At 39.6% G+C, this 19,646-nt stretch overlaps 1 protein-coding gene across 1 annotated transcript in view; it reads left to right on the forward strand.

The window, feature by feature from the left end:
* bptf (bromodomain PHD finger transcription factor) overlaps window positions 1-19,295 on the forward strand; it is a 49,439-nt gene extending 30,144 nt beyond the window's left edge. Inside the window, exons 18-32 of the mRNA XM_022665033.2 lie at window positions 2,118-2,355; window positions 2,663-2,833; window positions 4,276-4,412; window positions 5,206-5,317; window positions 5,595-5,809; window positions 6,558-6,822; window positions 7,951-9,065; window positions 9,239-9,321; window positions 9,429-9,654; window positions 10,538-10,833; window positions 11,497-11,670; window positions 12,485-12,677; window positions 13,664-13,748; window positions 14,669-14,855; window positions 18,443-19,295. Of these exons, the coding sequence (XP_022520754.2) occupies window positions 2,118-2,355; window positions 2,663-2,833; window positions 4,276-4,412; window positions 5,206-5,317; window positions 5,595-5,809; window positions 6,558-6,822; window positions 7,951-9,065; window positions 9,239-9,321; window positions 9,429-9,654; window positions 10,538-10,833; window positions 11,497-11,670; window positions 12,485-12,677; window positions 13,664-13,748; window positions 14,669-14,855; window positions 18,443-18,479 (3,534 nt within the window). The 3' untranslated portion in view covers window positions 18,480-19,295. The remainder of the gene's footprint in view (window positions 1-2,117; window positions 2,356-2,662; window positions 2,834-4,275; window positions 4,413-5,205; window positions 5,318-5,594; window positions 5,810-6,557; window positions 6,823-7,950; window positions 9,066-9,238; window positions 9,322-9,428; window positions 9,655-10,537; window positions 10,834-11,496; window positions 11,671-12,484; window positions 12,678-13,663; window positions 13,749-14,668; window positions 14,856-18,442) is intronic.
* The last annotated feature ends 351 nt before the right edge of the window (window positions 19,296-19,646 follow it).

Raw genomic sequence — 19,646 nt, forward strand, 5'->3', positions numbered from 1 at the left:
ACATATTTACGTTTTTCACATCATGAAAATATGCATCAAAAAGTGCAAAATGTGAATAAACACAACAAAACAATTATTGCAAAACACAAATCAGAAAATTGTTAATGCCAAAATATGAAAAAGGATCAATTAGGACAAATCAGTATCAATACTATCTCATGGACATTAATCTCCTCCAAACCATCCGGAAATATGACATGCTATTGCTATATTTTCACTACTGTACTCCCCTTTACTACTCTATACTATCTTGTACTGGCCTATACTCTCTCTGCTCCTTTTTTTTTATCATCCTATACCCTCTATACTTCGCTATACTCCCCATATATGTCTTGTATGTGCCTATACTTCTTATTCTACCTTATATTCCCTATACTGCCTTGTACTACCCAGTGCTCCTCTATACTCTCTGTACTCCCTATACAACCCTTTATTTCATATATACCTCTTATACTTATTATACTACCCTGCACTACCCTTTGCTCCTCTATACCATCTTTACTCCCTGTACTCCCCACATAATCCTTATACTTCTTGTACTACCATATACTCCCTCCCTATTCTGCCTTGTACTTCCCTACGCTTCTCTATACGCTCTGAACTCCCCTATATTCCCCATATACTCCTTATACTTATTATACTGCCCTGTTCTACTATGACTTCCCTATACTGTCCTATACTGTCTGTACTATCCTGTTCCTACTATACTCCCTAATCAACCCCATACTTTCTAAACAGTTTTTATACACCCCTATATTCCCTATACAACCCTATACTTTCCATATACCTCTACTATCCTACTTTATACTCCTCCATACTCCCCTACACAACGCTGTACTTTTTCTAAATACTTTTATTCTCCCCTATATTCCCTGTACAATCCTATACTTTCATATATTCCCCATATACTCCTTATACTTATTATACTGCCCTGTTCTACAATAACTTCCCTATACTGTCCTATACTCTCTGTACTATCCTGTTCCTACTACACCCCCTGTATAACCCTATACTTTCTAAATACCTTTTATATACCCCTATATTCCCTATACAATCCTATACTTTCTATATACCTCTTATACTACTTTATACTCCTCCGTACTCCCCTACATAACGCTGTACTTTTTCTAAATACTTTTACACTCCCCTATATTCCCTATACAATCCTATACTTTCCATATATTCCCCATATACTCCTTATACTTATTATACTGCCCTGTTCTACTATAATTTCCCTATACTGTCCTATACTCTCTGTACTATCCTGTTCCTACTATACTCCCTATACAACCCTATACTTTCTAAATACCTTTTATACACCCCTATATTCCCTATACAACCCTATATTTTTCCATATACCTCTTATATTACTTCATACTCCTCTACTCCCCTATACAATGCTTTACTTTTTCTAAAAACTTTTACACTCCCCTGTATTCCCTAAACAATCCTATACTTTCCATATATTCCCCATATACTTCTTATACTTATTATACTGCCCTGTTCTACTATAACTTCCCTATACTGTCCTATACTGTCTGTACTATCCTGTTCCTACTATACTCCCTATACAACCCTATACTTTCTAAATACTTTTTATACACCCCTATATTCCCTAAACAATCCTATACTTTCCATATATTCCCCATATACTTCTTATACTTATTATACTGCCCTGTTCTACTATAACTTCCCTATACTGTCATATACTCTCTGTACTATCCTGTTCCTACTATACTTCCTATACAACCCTATTTGGCCCTGTATTACCTATGAAACGCTATACTTTCTATTCTGTATATTTTTACGCTACCCTATACCCCTGTATTACCCTAAACAACGCTATATTTTCCATATACCTCTTATACTACCATATACTCCCTATACTCTCCTATACTCTCTATACAACCCTATACTTATACTGTCCTACACTCTCCTTAACATCCTGTACTTTCTTATACTACCTTATACTTCACCTATCGCTCAGGTTGTATAAGGCAGTGATGGTTCTGTTACCATTTGGCACGAGTAGCCACAATTTCCTAACTGCAAAATCATGATTTTCTCTGGGTAAGAGCTTCGTATTCTTACGACGTCTTCTTATATTTGCATCATAGAAACGGTTGGATCAGCAAAAACCTGGAGGCAATACAGTCAACACCACCCTGACCAGCACACCCACCAGCACTGGGTCCACCACACAGAAGGTGGTGGTAGGCTCCCTGACCAGCCCGGTCACTACTGGGACAAAAGTGGTGCTGACCACCAAGTTAGGAACTCCGGTGACATTCCAGCAGAACAAAAACTTCCAGCAGACGTTTGCTTCTTGGGTCAAACAGGGGCAAGGTAATACAGGTCAGTTTATCAGGAGTTAGGAAGTTTTAAGCTTTGTAATGTTTTGTTTGATGTGGGAGTGGCTGGATATTGAATTGAGGATTATTTAAAAAAAAAAATTCTGTTTTCTTATAACAATCGAAGTGCATGGATGCTATCAAAGTTTGTAAATGTCGTGGACGATAGTTACTGTGGATGATTGTGGACACCACTGCAACAGAGAGCATTTGAACTACTTACCTATTTATTTATTTTAAGTTAACGTTAATTAAATGTTGGTTTGCTGCGGCTGTTTCGTGGTGATCACCGGCGGTCGTGTATGTTGCAGCCTCCACAACTTCCATAACCACGGTAGCAGCAAGTAGCATCAGCACGTCTGGGCAAACGTTCCAGATCGCTGCTGCCCCGGGCTCCAAGGGCGCCAATGTCATCACCGCCAAACTGCCTCTGCCGGCCAACAGCAAGATAGTCACAGTGAACGTGCCAGCCAGCCAAGGAGGTAGGGCAGGCCTCGGTCCGCTCTGGCATGCTTTCTATAACTAGGCCTGCCCACACACAGAGAGCCACCCACCTACCCAGAGCTGCCAATCAAAAATAATTCAATTCAGCTCAATTTTATTTAAATAGCGCTTTTTACACAGAAGTTGTCACAAAGCAGCTTTACAGAGAAAAACAGGTCCAAGCCTCTTATGAGCAAAAAACACAGAATGTCAGTTACTGTGGTGACAACAGTGGCAAGGAAAAAGTCTCTTATATTAAGAGGAAGAAACCTTAAGAGGAACCAAGACTCAGTCAGAGGAACCCTAAATATCCCACTCAGGTCCACCCGCTCAGTACAAACAAATAACAGGATAAAAACTACAGTACAGCAAGATTATGTGGAGCTATAGATAATGTAGAAACAGGTTATGAGTTCCGAGTTTGAGTATGTGAATACTGGAGAGCTATAGCTAATGTAGAAACACTTTTGCTAGAGGTTCTAATGAACAAAGCTTATGGTGTTCACATTTTTATCCTTAGATTACAAAAATACTCTTGCGCACTTTGGTGGTTAGAAAGCATGTACGTTATGACTCGACTGATATGTTAGAAAATCAAATATTGGTTTATCACTGTTGATCCACTATTGGTGCTTTTGCTATAGAGATTTTTGTAAATCTTAGATGGTTGAGAATCTGGGAAACCATTAAACTCTGTTTAAATTAGTTTAAAAAACTGTACGTTTTAAGCCAAACTATAGTGTATTTTAATATATAAACACTTTTCCAGTTGTTTTTTTGTTAAATGTATATCAATATATTTTTAAATCCAATGTGAAGCGGGCTTGGGGTGTAGTGAAACTTGATAATGAGCATTAATTTCTGGTAAATGGCTCACCTCCATTCACACACAGCATTGCTAAATGAGTTCTGTGGAAATGCATGGATTCCAGCTTTAGAGATTTAGAGATTTAAGATTTAGAGAGCAAGATATTTAAGTCAATAATAAAAAAGTAAAGAATTTTATTCATTTTTTTATATTAATGGATTTACTTCAGAACCAGAGTCTTAATGAGAATCATGCCATACAGTTTGAAAGGGTGCACTTCAAAGTTACTGTAATATTCCTAGAAGATATTTAGATTCTTAGACATTCAATATACCATCATCATCATCATCATTTGCCACAACTTTAACACAGAAGCATAAGCTGAGAAGCGTGATGATTAAATTATAAATATATACATAGTGATTTGAATTTTTAGAAACCTAAATTTATCATATTGGACATCAAATAATATATATATCAGATACCTAATATTTGTCAAACCATATTTGAACACTTAACTGTTTGGAGTTTTTTTTAGATGTCAGTTTTTGTCATTCTTATGTGCCGCTCTTGGAAAGATGTGTCGATTAATCTTGTTTTCTCAAACCTGATATTTGTGATTTGTCTCTACAGGTGTGGTCCAGGTACAGCAGAAGGTGGTGGGAATCATTCCATCCAGCACAGCAGGCACAGCTCAGTCCTTTACTTCATTCCAGCCACGAACAGGGAACGTCAGCATCCGGCCCAACACCACCACCACCACACAGCAGGTGTGCTTTTATATATGATATCTTGAATAGGTTGAACATTCATGAATGTATATGCAGGGGTGGACAATGAAACTGAAACACCTGTCATTTTAGTGTGGGAGGTTTCATGGCTAAATTGGAGCAGCCTGGTGGCCAATCTTCATTAATTCCACATTGCACCAGTAAGAGCAGAGTGTGAATTAGCAGGGTAAGAGCACAGTTCTGCTCAAAATATTGCAATGCACACAACATTATGGGTGACGTACCAGAGTTCAAAAGAGGACAAATTGTTGGTGCACGTCTTGCTGGAGCATCTGTGACCAAGACAGCAAGTCTTTGTGATGCATCAAGAGCCACGGTATCCAGGGTAATGTCAGCATACCACCAAGAAGGACCAACCACATCCAACAGGATTAACTGTGGACGCTGTAAGAGGAAGCTGTCTGAAAGGGATGTTCGGGTGCTAACCCGGATTGTATCCAAAAAACATAAAACCACAGCTGATCAAATGACGGCAGAATTCAATGTGCACCTCAACTCTCCTGTCTCCACCAGAACTGTCCGTCACCACAATAAATTATTGTGGTTCCAGTTTCATTGTTTAACCCCTGTACATTTACAAAAACATTTAGTCATAAAAATTCAGTAGAAATGTATTTTTTTAAGTTATCAAATGTTTGCTTCAAACTGCTCTTGCTTTATGTTTTAACTGTGTAAAATGTGTCATTTCTAATTAAGAAATATTTGAGTAGTTGCATACAACATATATATATATATATATATATATATATATATATATATCCCCGTTTTCTAGGTCACAACAGCTGGAACTCCTCTGAGGCCTGGGATGACTGTGGTTCGTTCTCCTCTCCAGCAGACCACAACTTTAGGAAAGACCATTATCCGGACACCCCTAATGGTTCAAGGTAAATCTAATTTTTCAGATCAATATTTATAAAAGCCAGGCTTGTCAAATGATGGCGAAACCCTTCCTATACTCAATTACTGCATATATGCCCACTGAAAATGAATAATATATTTACATTCTACAAAGAAGCTTAGTTTGTCTGGAGTTCTCTTGAATCTCTGCACGGATCACCTTCATACAAGGCTACATACGTCTGCTATGTTCTTGCTGGTTTCTGTCTGTGTGAATATTAATGTTTGTTAAACATTTCCTCACATTTTCTTATTATCACTCAGGTCAGGGTCAGCAGGTGGTCACTCAGATCATCCGTGGAACTCCCGTATCCAAGGCTGTGGCCGGCAGCCCGGCACAGGCTGGCACAGGCACTCCCCCTCGGCCCGCCACACCTGGCCAACCGCAGACCCCTCAGACACCCCCCGCCGCTCGGCCGCAGCAGGGCCAGGTCAAACTGACCCTGGCTCAGCTCACACAGCTCACGCAGGGTGCTCAGGTTTGTACATATATTTTATTTTATATATCTTATTTTCCATCCATAATGAAGGCACAACATTTATCAGACAAAAAAGAGAGTTATGCTTTTGGGTTTTTTTTTTTTTAGCATTTGTTCAGTTTCTGAATCAGTTGCTCTGATTTATAGGTTTATATTTGAGTAAAATGAACATTGTTGTTTTATTCTATAAACTACAGACAACATTTCTCCCAAATTCCAAATAAAAATATTCTCATTTAAAGCATTTATTTGCAGAAAATGAGAAACGAATAAAATAACAAAAGAGATGCAGAGCTTTCAGACCTCAAATAATGCAAAGAAAACAAGTTCATATTCATATATTCAAGTTCAGAAATTAATATTTGGTGGAATAACCCTGGTTTTTAATCACAGTTTTTCATTCATTTTGGCATGTTCTCCTCCACGAGTCTTACACACTGCTTTTGGATAACCTCAAGCCACTCAATCAAAAGAAATGCTCCAAAAAAAAAACTTTTTATGTTCACTCGTTAATTTGCATTAAAGTTTAGGGTATTTTTTAGTACTTCTTTGAAGTTGCCATTTTTAAGATACAAGGTTTTTGCTTGACAGCAATGATACCTAATCAACCAGTTAGACTTATAATAAAATAGTTGCCACAATGAATAGCAATATTACTCAAAGTAATTTTGATAAAATATTAAACATTGTAAACATTTTATTGTTATTTTTAAGTTAATTCTTTCTCTTCTTCTTTTTCTCTCTAAAGGGAGGGAATCCCGGTTTGACGGTGGTGATCCAGGGTCAGGGCCAGACCACAGGCCAGCTCCAGGTCATCCCACAGGGGGTGACTGTGATACCAGGTCCTGGTCAGCAGCTCATGCAGGCAGCCATGCCGAACGGCCAGGTCCAGCGCTTCCTTTTTACCCCCATGCCCCCAGCACCAGCTCCAGCCGTATCCACACCCAGCACCTCCGTCATCCCAGCTACCACTACCGGCACCACCACCACACCTACAATGCCTATTCAACCAGGTGAGATTATTAGCAGATCTTCCTGGTACAGTATCTTTTCTTTTGTGAGGAAAGATGAGATAAGAGGTGATCTCAGAGTCTCCAAAAGTGTTCGAAACACACCAGGTTATCACTAAATTTGAAACTCTCCTCAGCATTTAGAGGCCATATTTTTTGCACTGTATGGCACACCGGATTATAAGGCGCTCTATTAATAAAAATCTATTTTCTGGTCTATTTTCATACATGAGGTACACCGGATTATAAAGCGTATTAAGCGATACTAGTAAGGAACAGGGGTGTCGCCATGTTTCCCTTTTAATTCTGCAGGTCTTGCCGCTGGGTGGCAAAACCTGTAAAGCTAAGTTAGATAAACCAAACTGTAATTATTTTAAAAAATCTATATATTTTAAAGTCAAACGATCGCTGGATGTTAATCTACACAGATTTCTCTCCTACAAACTGTTTATTTCGGTGAGTAAAGCACTTCCATTTATTCACAGTAAGCTTAGATTTCCACTAATGCTGCCAGAGAGACACTACACTACACTGAGGAACCTTGAGTGTTCCAGTAAGCCAGGGTGATATTAGCTAGCTGTTCGTCCCACGTAGCTTGTTTTAACACTGTTACATCTGAACTGCAAAAGAGCTACTGCTTAGCGCCTAATGCTAATGCTGCTCCAGCAGTGATAGCCTGTGTTAGCAGCAGGATACAGGCCGATAATACTCACCTCTGAATGTGAAAAGAGCTAGTGCTTAGCAAAGTTAGCAGCTAATGCTAATACTGATCCAGCCTTGGTGCTGGAGAGCTAAACTGAAACTCCTGTATAACGCTGTACTTCAGCAAAATGGCTTTACTGCTCCTTAATACCTGAATGGTAGAATTCATACATAAGGCGCACCGGATTATTCGATTTGCTGTTTTTGTCGTTTTGGGGCAGTAGTGAATACATCAAGTAGATATTGGGTTACCAAGGGAACAAATGGAGAGGAGGGGGTTACTTCTCTTTCTTTTCGCTCACACACTGTTCAAATTTCAAAATAAAAGTCCTAAGCAGATGAGGAAAAACTTTACATGCTCACAAGAATCAGAGATGCATGATTTTGCAATGGTCCACAATTTTTATATACATCTTTCTTCTTTTCCAGCGAGGCAACCTGCAGTACAAGCTCAGCCTCCCATCCAGCCCTCCAACCTTCCATCATCGCCTCCCTCTCTTCCTACACCCCAACCTGTCCAACATCCAGCCACCCCAGCACAAACCCCAGCTCCTTCTTTCCCAGTCTCATCTCCACAACCCCACCTTTCTTCACCCCAGCCCCAAATACAGCCACAGCCTCAATTAATACAGCCACAGCCCCAACTTCAAGCCCAGCTTCAGCCCCAAGTCCAGATACAACCCCAGCTTCAGACGCAGATCCAGCCTCAGCCCCAACTTCAACCCCAGACTCAACTTCTCCCACAACCCCAACTTCAACCCCAGACTCAACTTCTAACCCAACCTCAGATCCTGCCTCAACCCCTACAACAGATCCAGCCACAACCTCTGCTGCAGCCTCAAACCCAAACTCAGCTCCAGCCTCAAACCCTGCCCCAGTCTCAGCCCCAACCCCAGCTCCAGACTCAGACCTTACTACAATCCCAGCCTCGCCTTCAGCCTCAACCTTTACTTCAGCCCCAACCTCAGCTTCAACCCCAACCACAACTCCAGATCCAACCACAACTCCAGATCCAACCACAACTCCAAATTCAACCTCAACTCCAGCCTCAATCTCCCCTGACAACTCAAACCCAAATACAGCAGTCTCCCCCAACAGCTGTGTCTCACGTAGCCCAGGTTGCCTCCCCTCCAGCGCAGGTAACCTCCATCGCCGTGGCCCCTCAGGTGACCCAAACCACAGTAACGCAGGTCCAGCCTCAGATCCAGCTCCCCGCCCAGCTCCTCAGCGTGCCAGGGCTCCAGCAGCAGGTCCTCTCCCACATCCAGAACCAGGTAGCGGCCCAGCTTCAGGCCCAGGCGCAGCAGGGCACCCTCCCCCAGCAGATCAAGCTGCAGCTGCCCATCCAGATTCAGCAGCAGGGTGGAGGACAAGTGCAGACGCATCAGATCCAGAACGTGGTGACAATACAGACGGCCAGCGTCCAGGAGCAGCTCCAGCGCATCCAGCAGCTGCGGGACCAGCAGCAGCAGAAGAAGAAGCAGCAGCAGGAGGCTAAGAGGGAGCAGCAGGCCAGCAGCCAGAGCGACCTGCTGCAGAAACAGGTACTTCACTGGACACTACTCATGCATAGCTTTGATGGCAGCGTACATTCACTGTGGCATTGTTTCAATAATCTTCTGCAATGTCACAAGATTTATTTCAATTCATTGTCGCACTAATTGATGATGGTAGAGTCTGTTATTCACTCTCACTTCGGTTTCTACTTGTGTTCCAGGTCGTGATGAAGCAGAACGCAGTCATAGAGCACCTAAAGCAGAAGAAAACTATGACCCCAGCCGAGAGGGAGGAGAACCAGAGGTAAGAGCAACCCTGTACCCTCTCCCCCACATCCACTCACATCTTTCACAGTCCCTGATCTCTAATTCCTGTGTCTCACACTCTGTCTCTCTTCCGTCTCCCTCCAGAATGATCGTGTGCAACCAGGTGATGAAATTCATCCTGGATAAGATCGACAAAGATGAGAAGCAGGCAGCTAAAAAGAGGAAGCGGGAGGAGTCTGTGGAGCAGAAGCGCAGCAAACAGAACGCCAGCAAGCTCTCGGCTCTGCTCTTCAAACACAAGGAGCAGCTGAAAGCTGAGATCCTGAAGAAGAGAGCGCTGCTGGATAAGGAGCTACAGGTGGAGGTGCAGGTGAGAGAAAAGCAAAAAAAGGTTATTTACACAGTTTTCCTCTTGCATGTTTGGTGTGCTGTCTGTGCACTAGCAGTGTGCCATATCGTATCGTACTAAATAATATCGGCAACATTTTTCAATATCGAGAACTATATTATACCCTGAAACATATTGCTACTTTATTGCTTTTTTTTTTTAATCAAAAGAAAAATTCACACTGTTCTTATTTCCCATTATATATCTACTAGAGACAGATTATAATTGTCTAGTATCATTAATTTTACTTTAATCCTGGATATATCTCAGTTAGGGGTGTGCCATATCATACCATATGCAATAATAAAATATATATTTTTTTAATTTAGTGTTTTGTCATCACCAAGAGTATCGTTATCACACAAATACCATAAAGGAATACACATTAATTAGCATCATGTATACAGCACAGCTGATACATTATCTATTATGGGGCTCAAACGAAGGGCTGTTATTCTATTAATTAATCAATTTGCTGTTTTACCCAATAGTAACTATTTTATTGACTTTTGTTAATTAATCTGAACTAAAATTCCCCTCAGAAAAGCTGAACTGAGCAATTGAAATTCATTTTTTTAATTAAATAATTTAATATTGAAGACATTAAAGCTTTACAGAAGCACAAGGAATTATTCTGTAAACAAAAAGCTCAGTGTCTTTATGAGGTAGAGTCACCTGGAATCGTTTTCTCAGCGTCTTAAAGGAGTTCTGGCCTTAATCCCTCTTTGTGAAACTGTTACTTAATATCATAACTAATTTAAAGCCAGTCAAGACTGTAGAGTTTAGGCCTAGCTCTTCTCTAAACTGTAGTCCAGTTTGAAGCGTATCTCTCTTCTCTCCACTCAATCTTCTCCACTCCTTTCAGGAGGAGCTGAGGAAAGATCTAACTAAGTTAAGACGAGAGAAGGAGAAGGCTCAGGCTGCTGCCTCCCAAGCAGCTGCCGCAGCCGCCAGTGCCCAGGCAGCCGCCCACGCTTCTGCCGCAGCCGCCACCGCTCCAGTCACCTCTGCAGCCTCCAGTCACAAACGCAAGCGGGATGAAGACCGCGACGGCACCCCCTCGAAGAGCAAGAAGAAGAAGATGATCTCCACGTCCTCAAAGGACAACAAGAGAGACACCAAGCTGTACTGTGTATGCAAAACGCCCTACGACGAGTCCAAGTAAGAGCTTCGGTTTCACTTTCATATGAAGATTGTATGAAGCTAAAAAAATATATTATTAGATAGAGCATATCATATATTCTCCTTTAAAAACAAAACAGAACAATACATTTACCTCAGCAGTGCTATTCTAATCACACATTTACCTCAGCAGGGCTGTTCTAGTCTCACATTTACCTCAGCTGTGCTATTCTAGTCACACATTTACCTCAGCTGTGCTATCGTAATCACAAATTTACCTCAGCAGTGCTATCCTAATCACAAATTCACCTTAGCAGTGCTATTCTAATCACACATTTACCTCAGCAGGGCTGTTCTAGTCTCACATTTACCTCAGCAGTGCTGTTCTAGCAACACACTTATCTCAGCAGTAATATTCTAGTCAAACATTTATCTCAGCAGTGATATTCTAATTACACATTAACCTCACTACTGAGGTAAATGTGTGGCTAGAACAGCACTGCTGAGGTAAATGTGTGGCTAGAACAGCACTGCTGTGATATTCTGACCACACATTTACCTCAGCAGTAATATTCTAGTCACACTTTTACCTCAGCAGTGCTATTCTAATCATCACTTAAGGTGTTGTTGAATATGTGCAGTTCCTCAGATATTACTATTTTTCTTTTTTTTTTCCTGATTGTTTCAAAACTTCTCTTTCAGGTTTTATATCGGTTGCGATCTCTGCTCGAACTGGTACCACGGTGAATGTGTGGGCATCACGGAGAAGGAGGCGAAGAAAATGGACGACTACATCTGCGCAGAGTGTAAAAGAGGACAGGAGGGCAGCTCAGAGGAGCTCTACTGTATCTGCAGAACACCTTACGACGAGTCCCAGTATGTACTTCTGTCTTTAGGTTTTTATTATTTGATGCTGATCTGTTTGGGTGCAGCTTCAAAAAGCTTTTCAAACTGTTGCTAATAGTAAGTTAATAAAGAATTACAGTAATTACAGTAATAAAGTATTTGAATTAAAATTACAATCACAAAAAGGAATAATATTTAAATATCGATACCTTCCTGAAGAAAAAAAAAAAAAAAACACATGACTGATTTATGGCTGTATCACACATTTACCTCAGCATTGCTATTTTAATCACACATTTACCTTAGCAGTGCTATCTTGGTCACAAATTTACCTCAGTAGTGCTATTGTAATCCCACATTTACCACAGCAGTACTATGCTAGTCACATATTTACCTCTGCAGTGCTGTTCTAATCGCATATTTACCTCAGCAGTGCTTTTATGAGTGTTTTTATGGCTATATTTAAAAATGATCCTAATCCTAATTCAACGTTTTTTAATGAAAATATTGATTGAAAAGACAGAAAACAGTTAACGTTTTAACAGCTACAAGTATTAGAGCCTTTCTAGCTATTTTTGTGGGGTATTTTGCTGAGTAATATGCAGAATCAGTAAAACCCAATAAGACTAAACAAGTATGCATTTTTATAGCCTAAAGCCTTTATTAATAAGAAGTAAAATGTATAATATAGTAAAGATCTCAAAACCTACTGACTGACGAAAGGCGAAAAAGTCAATTTTGGCGATTATTTTAGGAAGGTAATTATATTGTTGTACCTTATCATTAGCTGTCAGTAGCTCAGGCGTTGCCAGGTGCTGATCCAGGTCTCCTCCTCTGTGTGCAGGTTCTACATTGGTTGTGATCGCTGCCAGAACTGGTACCATGGGCGCTGCGTGGGGATTCTGCAGAGTGAGGCCACTCACATCGACGAGTACGTGTGCCCTCAGTGTCAGTCCACGGAGGAGGCCATGACGGTCCTGACGCCACTCACAGACAAGGATTACGAGGGCTTAAAGCGAATACTCCGCTCCTTACAGGTCTATAGAATATTATTGAAAAGTAATTCAGTTGAAAATGTGACACTTATATATTATATAGATGTACTACACAGAGTGATCTATTTAAAGCATTTATTTGTTTGATCGTTGATGATTATAGCTTACAGCCAATGAAAACCCAAAAATCAGTGTCTCAGAAAATAAGAATATTATATAAGACCAATTGGTACTTTTGGCAGTGTGGGCAGAGTGCTAAGTCCTGCTGGAAAATGAAATCCGCCACTCCATAAAACTCCATAAAAATCAGCAGAGGGAAACATGAAATGCATGAAGTGCTTCCAACACAGTGGATCAACACCAGCAGATGACATGTCTCTCCAAACCATCACTGATCATCAGTAAATTTTACATTTCATTTGTAAATCAAGGAAGCAGAGTCTGGAGGAAGAGTGGAGAGACACACAGTCCAAACTGCTCGAGGTCTAGTGTGAGGTTTCCACCAATCAGTGATGGTTTGGAGAGACATGTCATCTGCTGGTGTTGGTCCACTGTGTTTTATTATCAAGTCGAAAGTGCAGTTTTGTTTTCTCACAAAATCTTAAAGCACTTTATGCTTCCGTCTGCTGAAATCTTTTATGGAGACGCGGATTTCATTTTCCAGCAGGACTCGGCACACTGCCCACACTGCCTAAAGTACTAAATAGTCTTACTGTATATAATATTCTAATTTTCGAAGACAATGATTTTTGCGTTTTTATTGGCTGTAAGCCATAATCATCAACAATAAAAGAAAAAAAAAAGAAAATACATCTATATAATATATATAATTTCACATTTTCAACTGAATTACTGAAATAAAGTAACTTTTCAACAATACTATTTTTTTTTTAGATGCCCCAGTATATGTAGAGTACCTAGCTCTTATATATATATATACAGGGGTTTCTCATTATGTGTACAGTATATGCTGTCTATGTTTAGTTAAAACATTTGATCAGTATTAAATGGTTTCATCTGTCCATTAGGCTCATAAGATGGCATGGCCGTTCCTGGAACCAGTAGATCCTAACGACGCTCCAGATTACTATGGAGTCATAAAGGAACCAATGGGTGAGTGATTTTTTTTTTTTAACTGACAGTGTTCCACAATAAAAGACAATGAAAAAAAATATAAATTGTCAAGTTTACAATATATTAAAGTTTAAGCAATGACTTAACAGAGTTATAGGGTAGGAAAATCTCTATATTAAGATTATACCAATGAAAATAGGACAGTTATTGATTGGGACAGAGACCATATAATGTCATGTAATTGTAAATATTAGTAGTTTATGTTTCAGTTATGTTTCAGTTCCTTAAAAAGTACTTTACAATATATCTTTAACTCAAATAAACGTTACTTTATTAATTATTTCCTTTTCAAATGTATTATTTTCTTGCTAAAGGTTAGGGTTGATGATGAATTACAGTTTTCCTTAAAATCTTTAGTCATGTGTTGTGTTTAGTTTCCGTTATTTAAAGGTGAAATCTGATGTGAAATGGACTTGGGTTGTAGTGAAACATGATAACGAGTACGAAATTCTGTTGAATTCACCCCCAGCATTTCAACATATCGTGCTTTTAGCCAATGCTCCCAACAGGCTTACAATGCTAGTCATAGGGGCATAGAGTTACCCATGCAAAGAAATCCATATTTTTTCACAATTAACTACTCAAAATTGCTCCATTCTTCATTGATAGAATCGTGAGAGGCCTAACATTTTAAACAAAGCAGTGAGAGCTTTGAAAGTGTACATATAGTTTATTAAACAACATTTGACATTTTATACACACAGTACCTTCAGCTAGTTCGCCAGGCGCCATCTAGAAATTTAGCCACAATAGGTAGACTTAATCCATAGCCATATAACAGAAGCTGCTGTTTTGCCACAGCATAATATTCACAATATTCCCCTCCTGTAGAGTTTTTACATCATCTTGCCTGTTCTGCTCTGTTCTTCACTGTATTTCCTTTGTGTCGTTTCCTGCAGACCTTTCCACAATAGAGCAGAAGATACAGAAACGATTTTACAGCAAGCTAACAGAGTTCGTAGCGGACATGACCAAAATTTTTGACAACTGCCGCTACTACAACCCCAGTGACTCACCTTTTTACCAGTGCGCCGAGTTCTTGGAAACCTTCTTTGTACAGAAGCTGAAAGCGTTCAAAGCAAGCAGGTAAGACTGGATGCTGGTGGACGGCTTTTGATGTTTGAAGGGAGAAATCGCTTTTGGTGTTTTTATATTTCCTACTTTTATACTTTGTGATATTGTGTGTGTGTGTGTGTTTGTAGGGCTTTGTAGGTTCATGTATTTAAAACTATGAAATTTTGGAAGAAAATGATGGCCCTTAATTATGCCATTAGTAGAACAGGGTCCATATTCATATCTTCAATTGTATAGTCTACAAACGATTGCTGGGTTCTCTGTTTATCTTGCAATTCAAACATGCTTAAAGGCATGTAAGAAATTGAAATCCTTGTTATGTATATAAATATTATATTTTTGATTGAGATGAAGAAGGTTCAGATGCCTTTTTATATGCATATTTTTAAGTTACTATCCCTTTATATTTTGGGATTATTTATTGGTGGGAGGTGGGCTCTAGCGCTAAGCTCTGATTGGCTCTGATGTTAACTTTTCAATTTGGTTCTCCAAACCATCACTGATTGGTGGAAACCTCACACTAGACCTCGAGTAGTTTGGACTGTGTGTCTCTGCACCCTTCCTCCAGACTCTGCTCCCTTGATTTACAAATGAAATGTAAAATTTACTGATGATCAGTGATGGTTTGGAGAGACATGTCATCTGCTGGTGTTGATCCACTGTGTTTTATTATCAAGTCTAAAGTCAGTGCAGTTTTGTTTTCCCACAAAATCTTACTTAAGCACTTCATGCTTCCCTCTGCTACTGACAACTTTTATAGAGATGTGGATTTCATTTTCCAGCAGGACTTGGCACACTGCCAAAATATAATATTCTAATTGACTGTAAGCAATAATCATCACTAAAAGAAATAAACGTTTAAAATGATAAAAAAAAAAAAAGACTGATCTATATAATATGCTGATAAAATGCTGATTTTTCTTGAAGTTTGTGAGTATGGATCCAGTTCTTTGGCCGGTCCTGATGCTGAAATGAATGTTTTACATGCTCCTGCAGGAGGGTGTGTGATTGTAGTGCAGTGTTTGTGTAGTTTTGTAGTGCTGTTAGAGTCTGTAGTCTGTTCTTATGCTTGCATGCTTTTCTCCATCCACCTGAGTTTGGTGTGTGTGTGTGTGTGTGTGTGTGTGTGTGTGTGTGTGTGTGTGTGTGTGTGTGTGTGTGTGTGTGTGTGTGTGTGTGTGTGTGTGTGTGCTCTCCGCATGTCATTTACTCCACCCATTCTTCTCTTGCAGATTGTGATGTGATGAGTCTGACCTATAGCTGGAGTCTGTGCTGGAGGGGTGGAGTTTCTCTTTTATAGAATCATGGAACTTGCGGTTTCATGAGCGTCCGAAACTCCACGAGATTTTACTTTTTAAGTAAATTGAACCGTTGTTCTCCTGAAGACAGGAGAGAAAAGCCTTTAATAAAACCCTAAATCCAGACAGGCCTTCACTGACAATCACAGAATGGCAGCCATGTGGTTAACTGATGAGAGCAGCGTAATCAAGGGACATGTCTCGTGTTTCGTACGGGCTTTTCTTTTGTTTTTTGTTTTTTTATGTATTTTTTGAAGTCTTGTTTTTAAAATTGTTCACGTAAGGTTGGCGTAATTGTGGTCAGATGATGATAATTGTGGTCATTTGGATGCTCTGCAGATTTGAACATGTGTCTTTGCCCAAAAACAACTTCTACTGTGTTTCTTTCTCCAGTGTGTTTACCCTGGCACTAATACAATGCTGTGTATATTTTATTGTAATATATATTATTGAGTTAAGTGTCATGTTGAGGCTCTCTGCAGCCTTCTTACCGGTTCACTTCACTGATTTATTCTTATCATTATTTTTTTGTCTTCAGGTGTCCATTAACATCACAGACTTAAAGCTCTTAGCAGAGAAAACAGACTTAAAAAAAAAAAAAAAAAACATTTGTAGATCATTCTAATGGTAATAAAACACATATCGATGCCTTTTGCTGATATAGTATGGTTTTTAAATCCTTTTGTGAAGGATTTTATGCAGTGTGGTCACTGAATAGGGTGGTGATGTATGCAGTCACTAGACTAGAGCAACTTTACATTCTGATTTTGTCTTCTTTTTTTTTTTTTTTTATATAAGCTACAGCTACAATAATGATTGGCCTATTCCTGCTCCACACTCCACCCAAAAATGTGTTCTTTGGTAGCAACAGTTAGTTTGGTTAATCAAAATTTCAGAGTATGATGGGGGGAAAATACATTAAATCTGAATAGAAATAAATATTCAGCAATAAAAATTAATCGTCCAAAAATGTTGGGGAAAAAAACAAACACTAAGTGTTTAGCTGGATTAAGTAATAAAAAGAAACTAGACTAAACTAAACTAAAATACTAGTAATTTATTCAGAACAATATATATATATATTTCATGTAAAAGGGACAAAAAGTCACTTTAATGTGTTTGTCCTTCCTCCAGTTTTTCATTTAGGTGCGTCCCTAAATCTGATCAATTTAGGCTAGAATTTAGGTTCATGCGTAGTGTTAAATCTTCATATGAAATCAAATTAAAAATCAAAATTGGCTATTTTTAATTATATAATGTATTTTTGTTTGTAGCTTTAAGCCCAGTCAACACATATTTGGAACTCAAAAGAGTGTGTACACTGCAAAGAAACCAGATCATGATGCAGGTTATCCAGACAAAGACCACTTATTTTTGGTCCTTTTATCCAGATCATGGTCACAACTAGGACTGCGTTCACACAGCAAATAGAAGTGATACAAATAGTATACCCATAGTTTTTGTCATCAAATCTTACATTTTCAATTCTGATTTAAGCCATGTTCAGATTAAGGTACTTAAATCTGATACATATCAGCATTATTTGGAGTAATATAACTTAGTATGAACAACCAAGGTGAGAATTCACCCGACTTTTACTTCTGAATGACAAAAAAAATTATTGTTATTAGAGAGAAAAATGGACGACAGTGGTAAGTGAGGGTTTCAGTGGTAAATATTTAAACAGCCCATGACGCAAACCTTTTTACAGTGAGCTGGAGCACATTCTCAGTGATAAGCCCATCCATTGAATAATTCCTGTGATGCTGGAGAAAATGAAACTAAAACTTCACGTGAAGCGCAGCTCTTCAGCACATGAGAATCAGTTTAGGAGTGTGAACTGTTCACACAAATGTCTGGAATGGGTCACATACAAAAAAATAGCATGAACATGAACAGCCTAATATCAACATCAGATTTGGCAGTTGCCAGGAAAGAACACTGTTGAAGCATGTCTAGGCCAATCAGAAGGCTTTATTCGGGCATTTTCATTTCATTATTTCTGCAAAAAAGGGCAAATTGTCCAGAAACGTTAACTGTCGTCTGCAAGGCATTCCCTACAGATTATGCCAACATGGCTGCCATGTCTTCTCCCAACCCTGTAGCAGCAGCAGCACCCTTCCGGCATTCCTTATGAGTGTGTGTATTTGTGTGTGCGCAAGTGGGTGTGTGTTCTTTTTTTCTACTCGTTTTGTTTCATTTCATTGTGTTTGTCTCTTGCGTGTACCTGTCTCACTGCTGTTCAATAAAACCGTGGAAGGGCTCTTAACTTCTGCAGTTTGCTCTCTTTTGTATCTGTAGGTCTCATAACAACAAACTACAGTCTTCAGCCTCATAGAATACAACCACACGCAGTGCTAACACTCGCCCAACAGGAGATTTTAATGGGTTTTGGGGGAAAAGGGGTGATTAGGGGGGAATGGGTGGGTACGTTGGGCAGTCAACCCACAAGATGGACCCCAGGCATCTTCTCGGACGCCCCAAGAGTTCTCGAAATTCTCCGTTCTCTCCTCCAGCTGATGGTTCTTCCCCTATCGACCAGCATCACACAGAAACGCAGCATTCAATGGATTCGGTTGGATTCAAATTCGGATTTGGTTGACTTAAGTTGACTTCGGTTGACTAGTGTTGACCTGCCCTGCTGCTCTCTGACCGTGGAGGAATTACATCGAGAATTTTGTAATGATTGTTACCTCAAAGCAATGACTTTTGAATGGGATTCCTGTTGGCCCCGCCCCCTACTTTTCTTTCTTTTTTTATGAAGTCATGTTTGCATAATTCAGGTCAACCGTTATCTCCAATATCTTTTTCATGACGAGAACATCTTTCCACATGATGTACAAAGAAGGACACAAAAAAACATTCGTAAAGACATTCGTAAAGACTCGCGCAGACGCGGCCAACTGTGTTTGTGGAGCAGTTGGGGTGGGGGATGGGCAGAGGTGCAGGATGCCTGAAACAATAGCGTGTACCGTATTAATGCAGTAAGGAGGAGTGACTGAATCAGCTAAAACCAAGACTCGTTGGAAGGCATTCTGTTTGTATGTCTCTTCTTATTTTCTTTCTTTCTTTCCTTTTTTTGTATTACAGCTGAAGAACTATTGATGTATATGAAACATAAATAAATGAGAAAGGGCAGTGTTCTTTCCCACACTGATGAACATGGCTCTGTCGGTTTTTTTTTTTTTAATTGATTCGAAGTGATGGTAAGAGCATAAGAAGTCCTTATTTGCAATGTGAATTTAAAAGCCCTAAGCCCTATCTGGGCGGGACTAGTTTCTCAGGGATCCTGGAGTTTTGTTTTGTTTTTTCTTTTATGAGGGGTCTTTTGTAATTTTAGTCCAGTCCGAAGCAACCATGTATGTGTTTTTCTCTCAGACTTCCTCTGAGAAAATTACAAACTGAATTATCTACTGATTGAGTCCTATGGTATTTTTGGTTCCGTCCGGATGCACATCTGAGTTTCGTCTCCTCACGTTTAATAAAATGTCCACTGCCGCACACC

Source organism: Astyanax mexicanus, chromosome 19, assembly GCF_023375975.1.
Source record: "Astyanax mexicanus isolate ESR-SI-001 chromosome 19, AstMex3_surface, whole genome shotgun sequence".
Lineage (NCBI taxonomy): Eukaryota > Metazoa > Chordata > Actinopteri > Characiformes > Acestrorhamphidae > Astyanax > Astyanax mexicanus.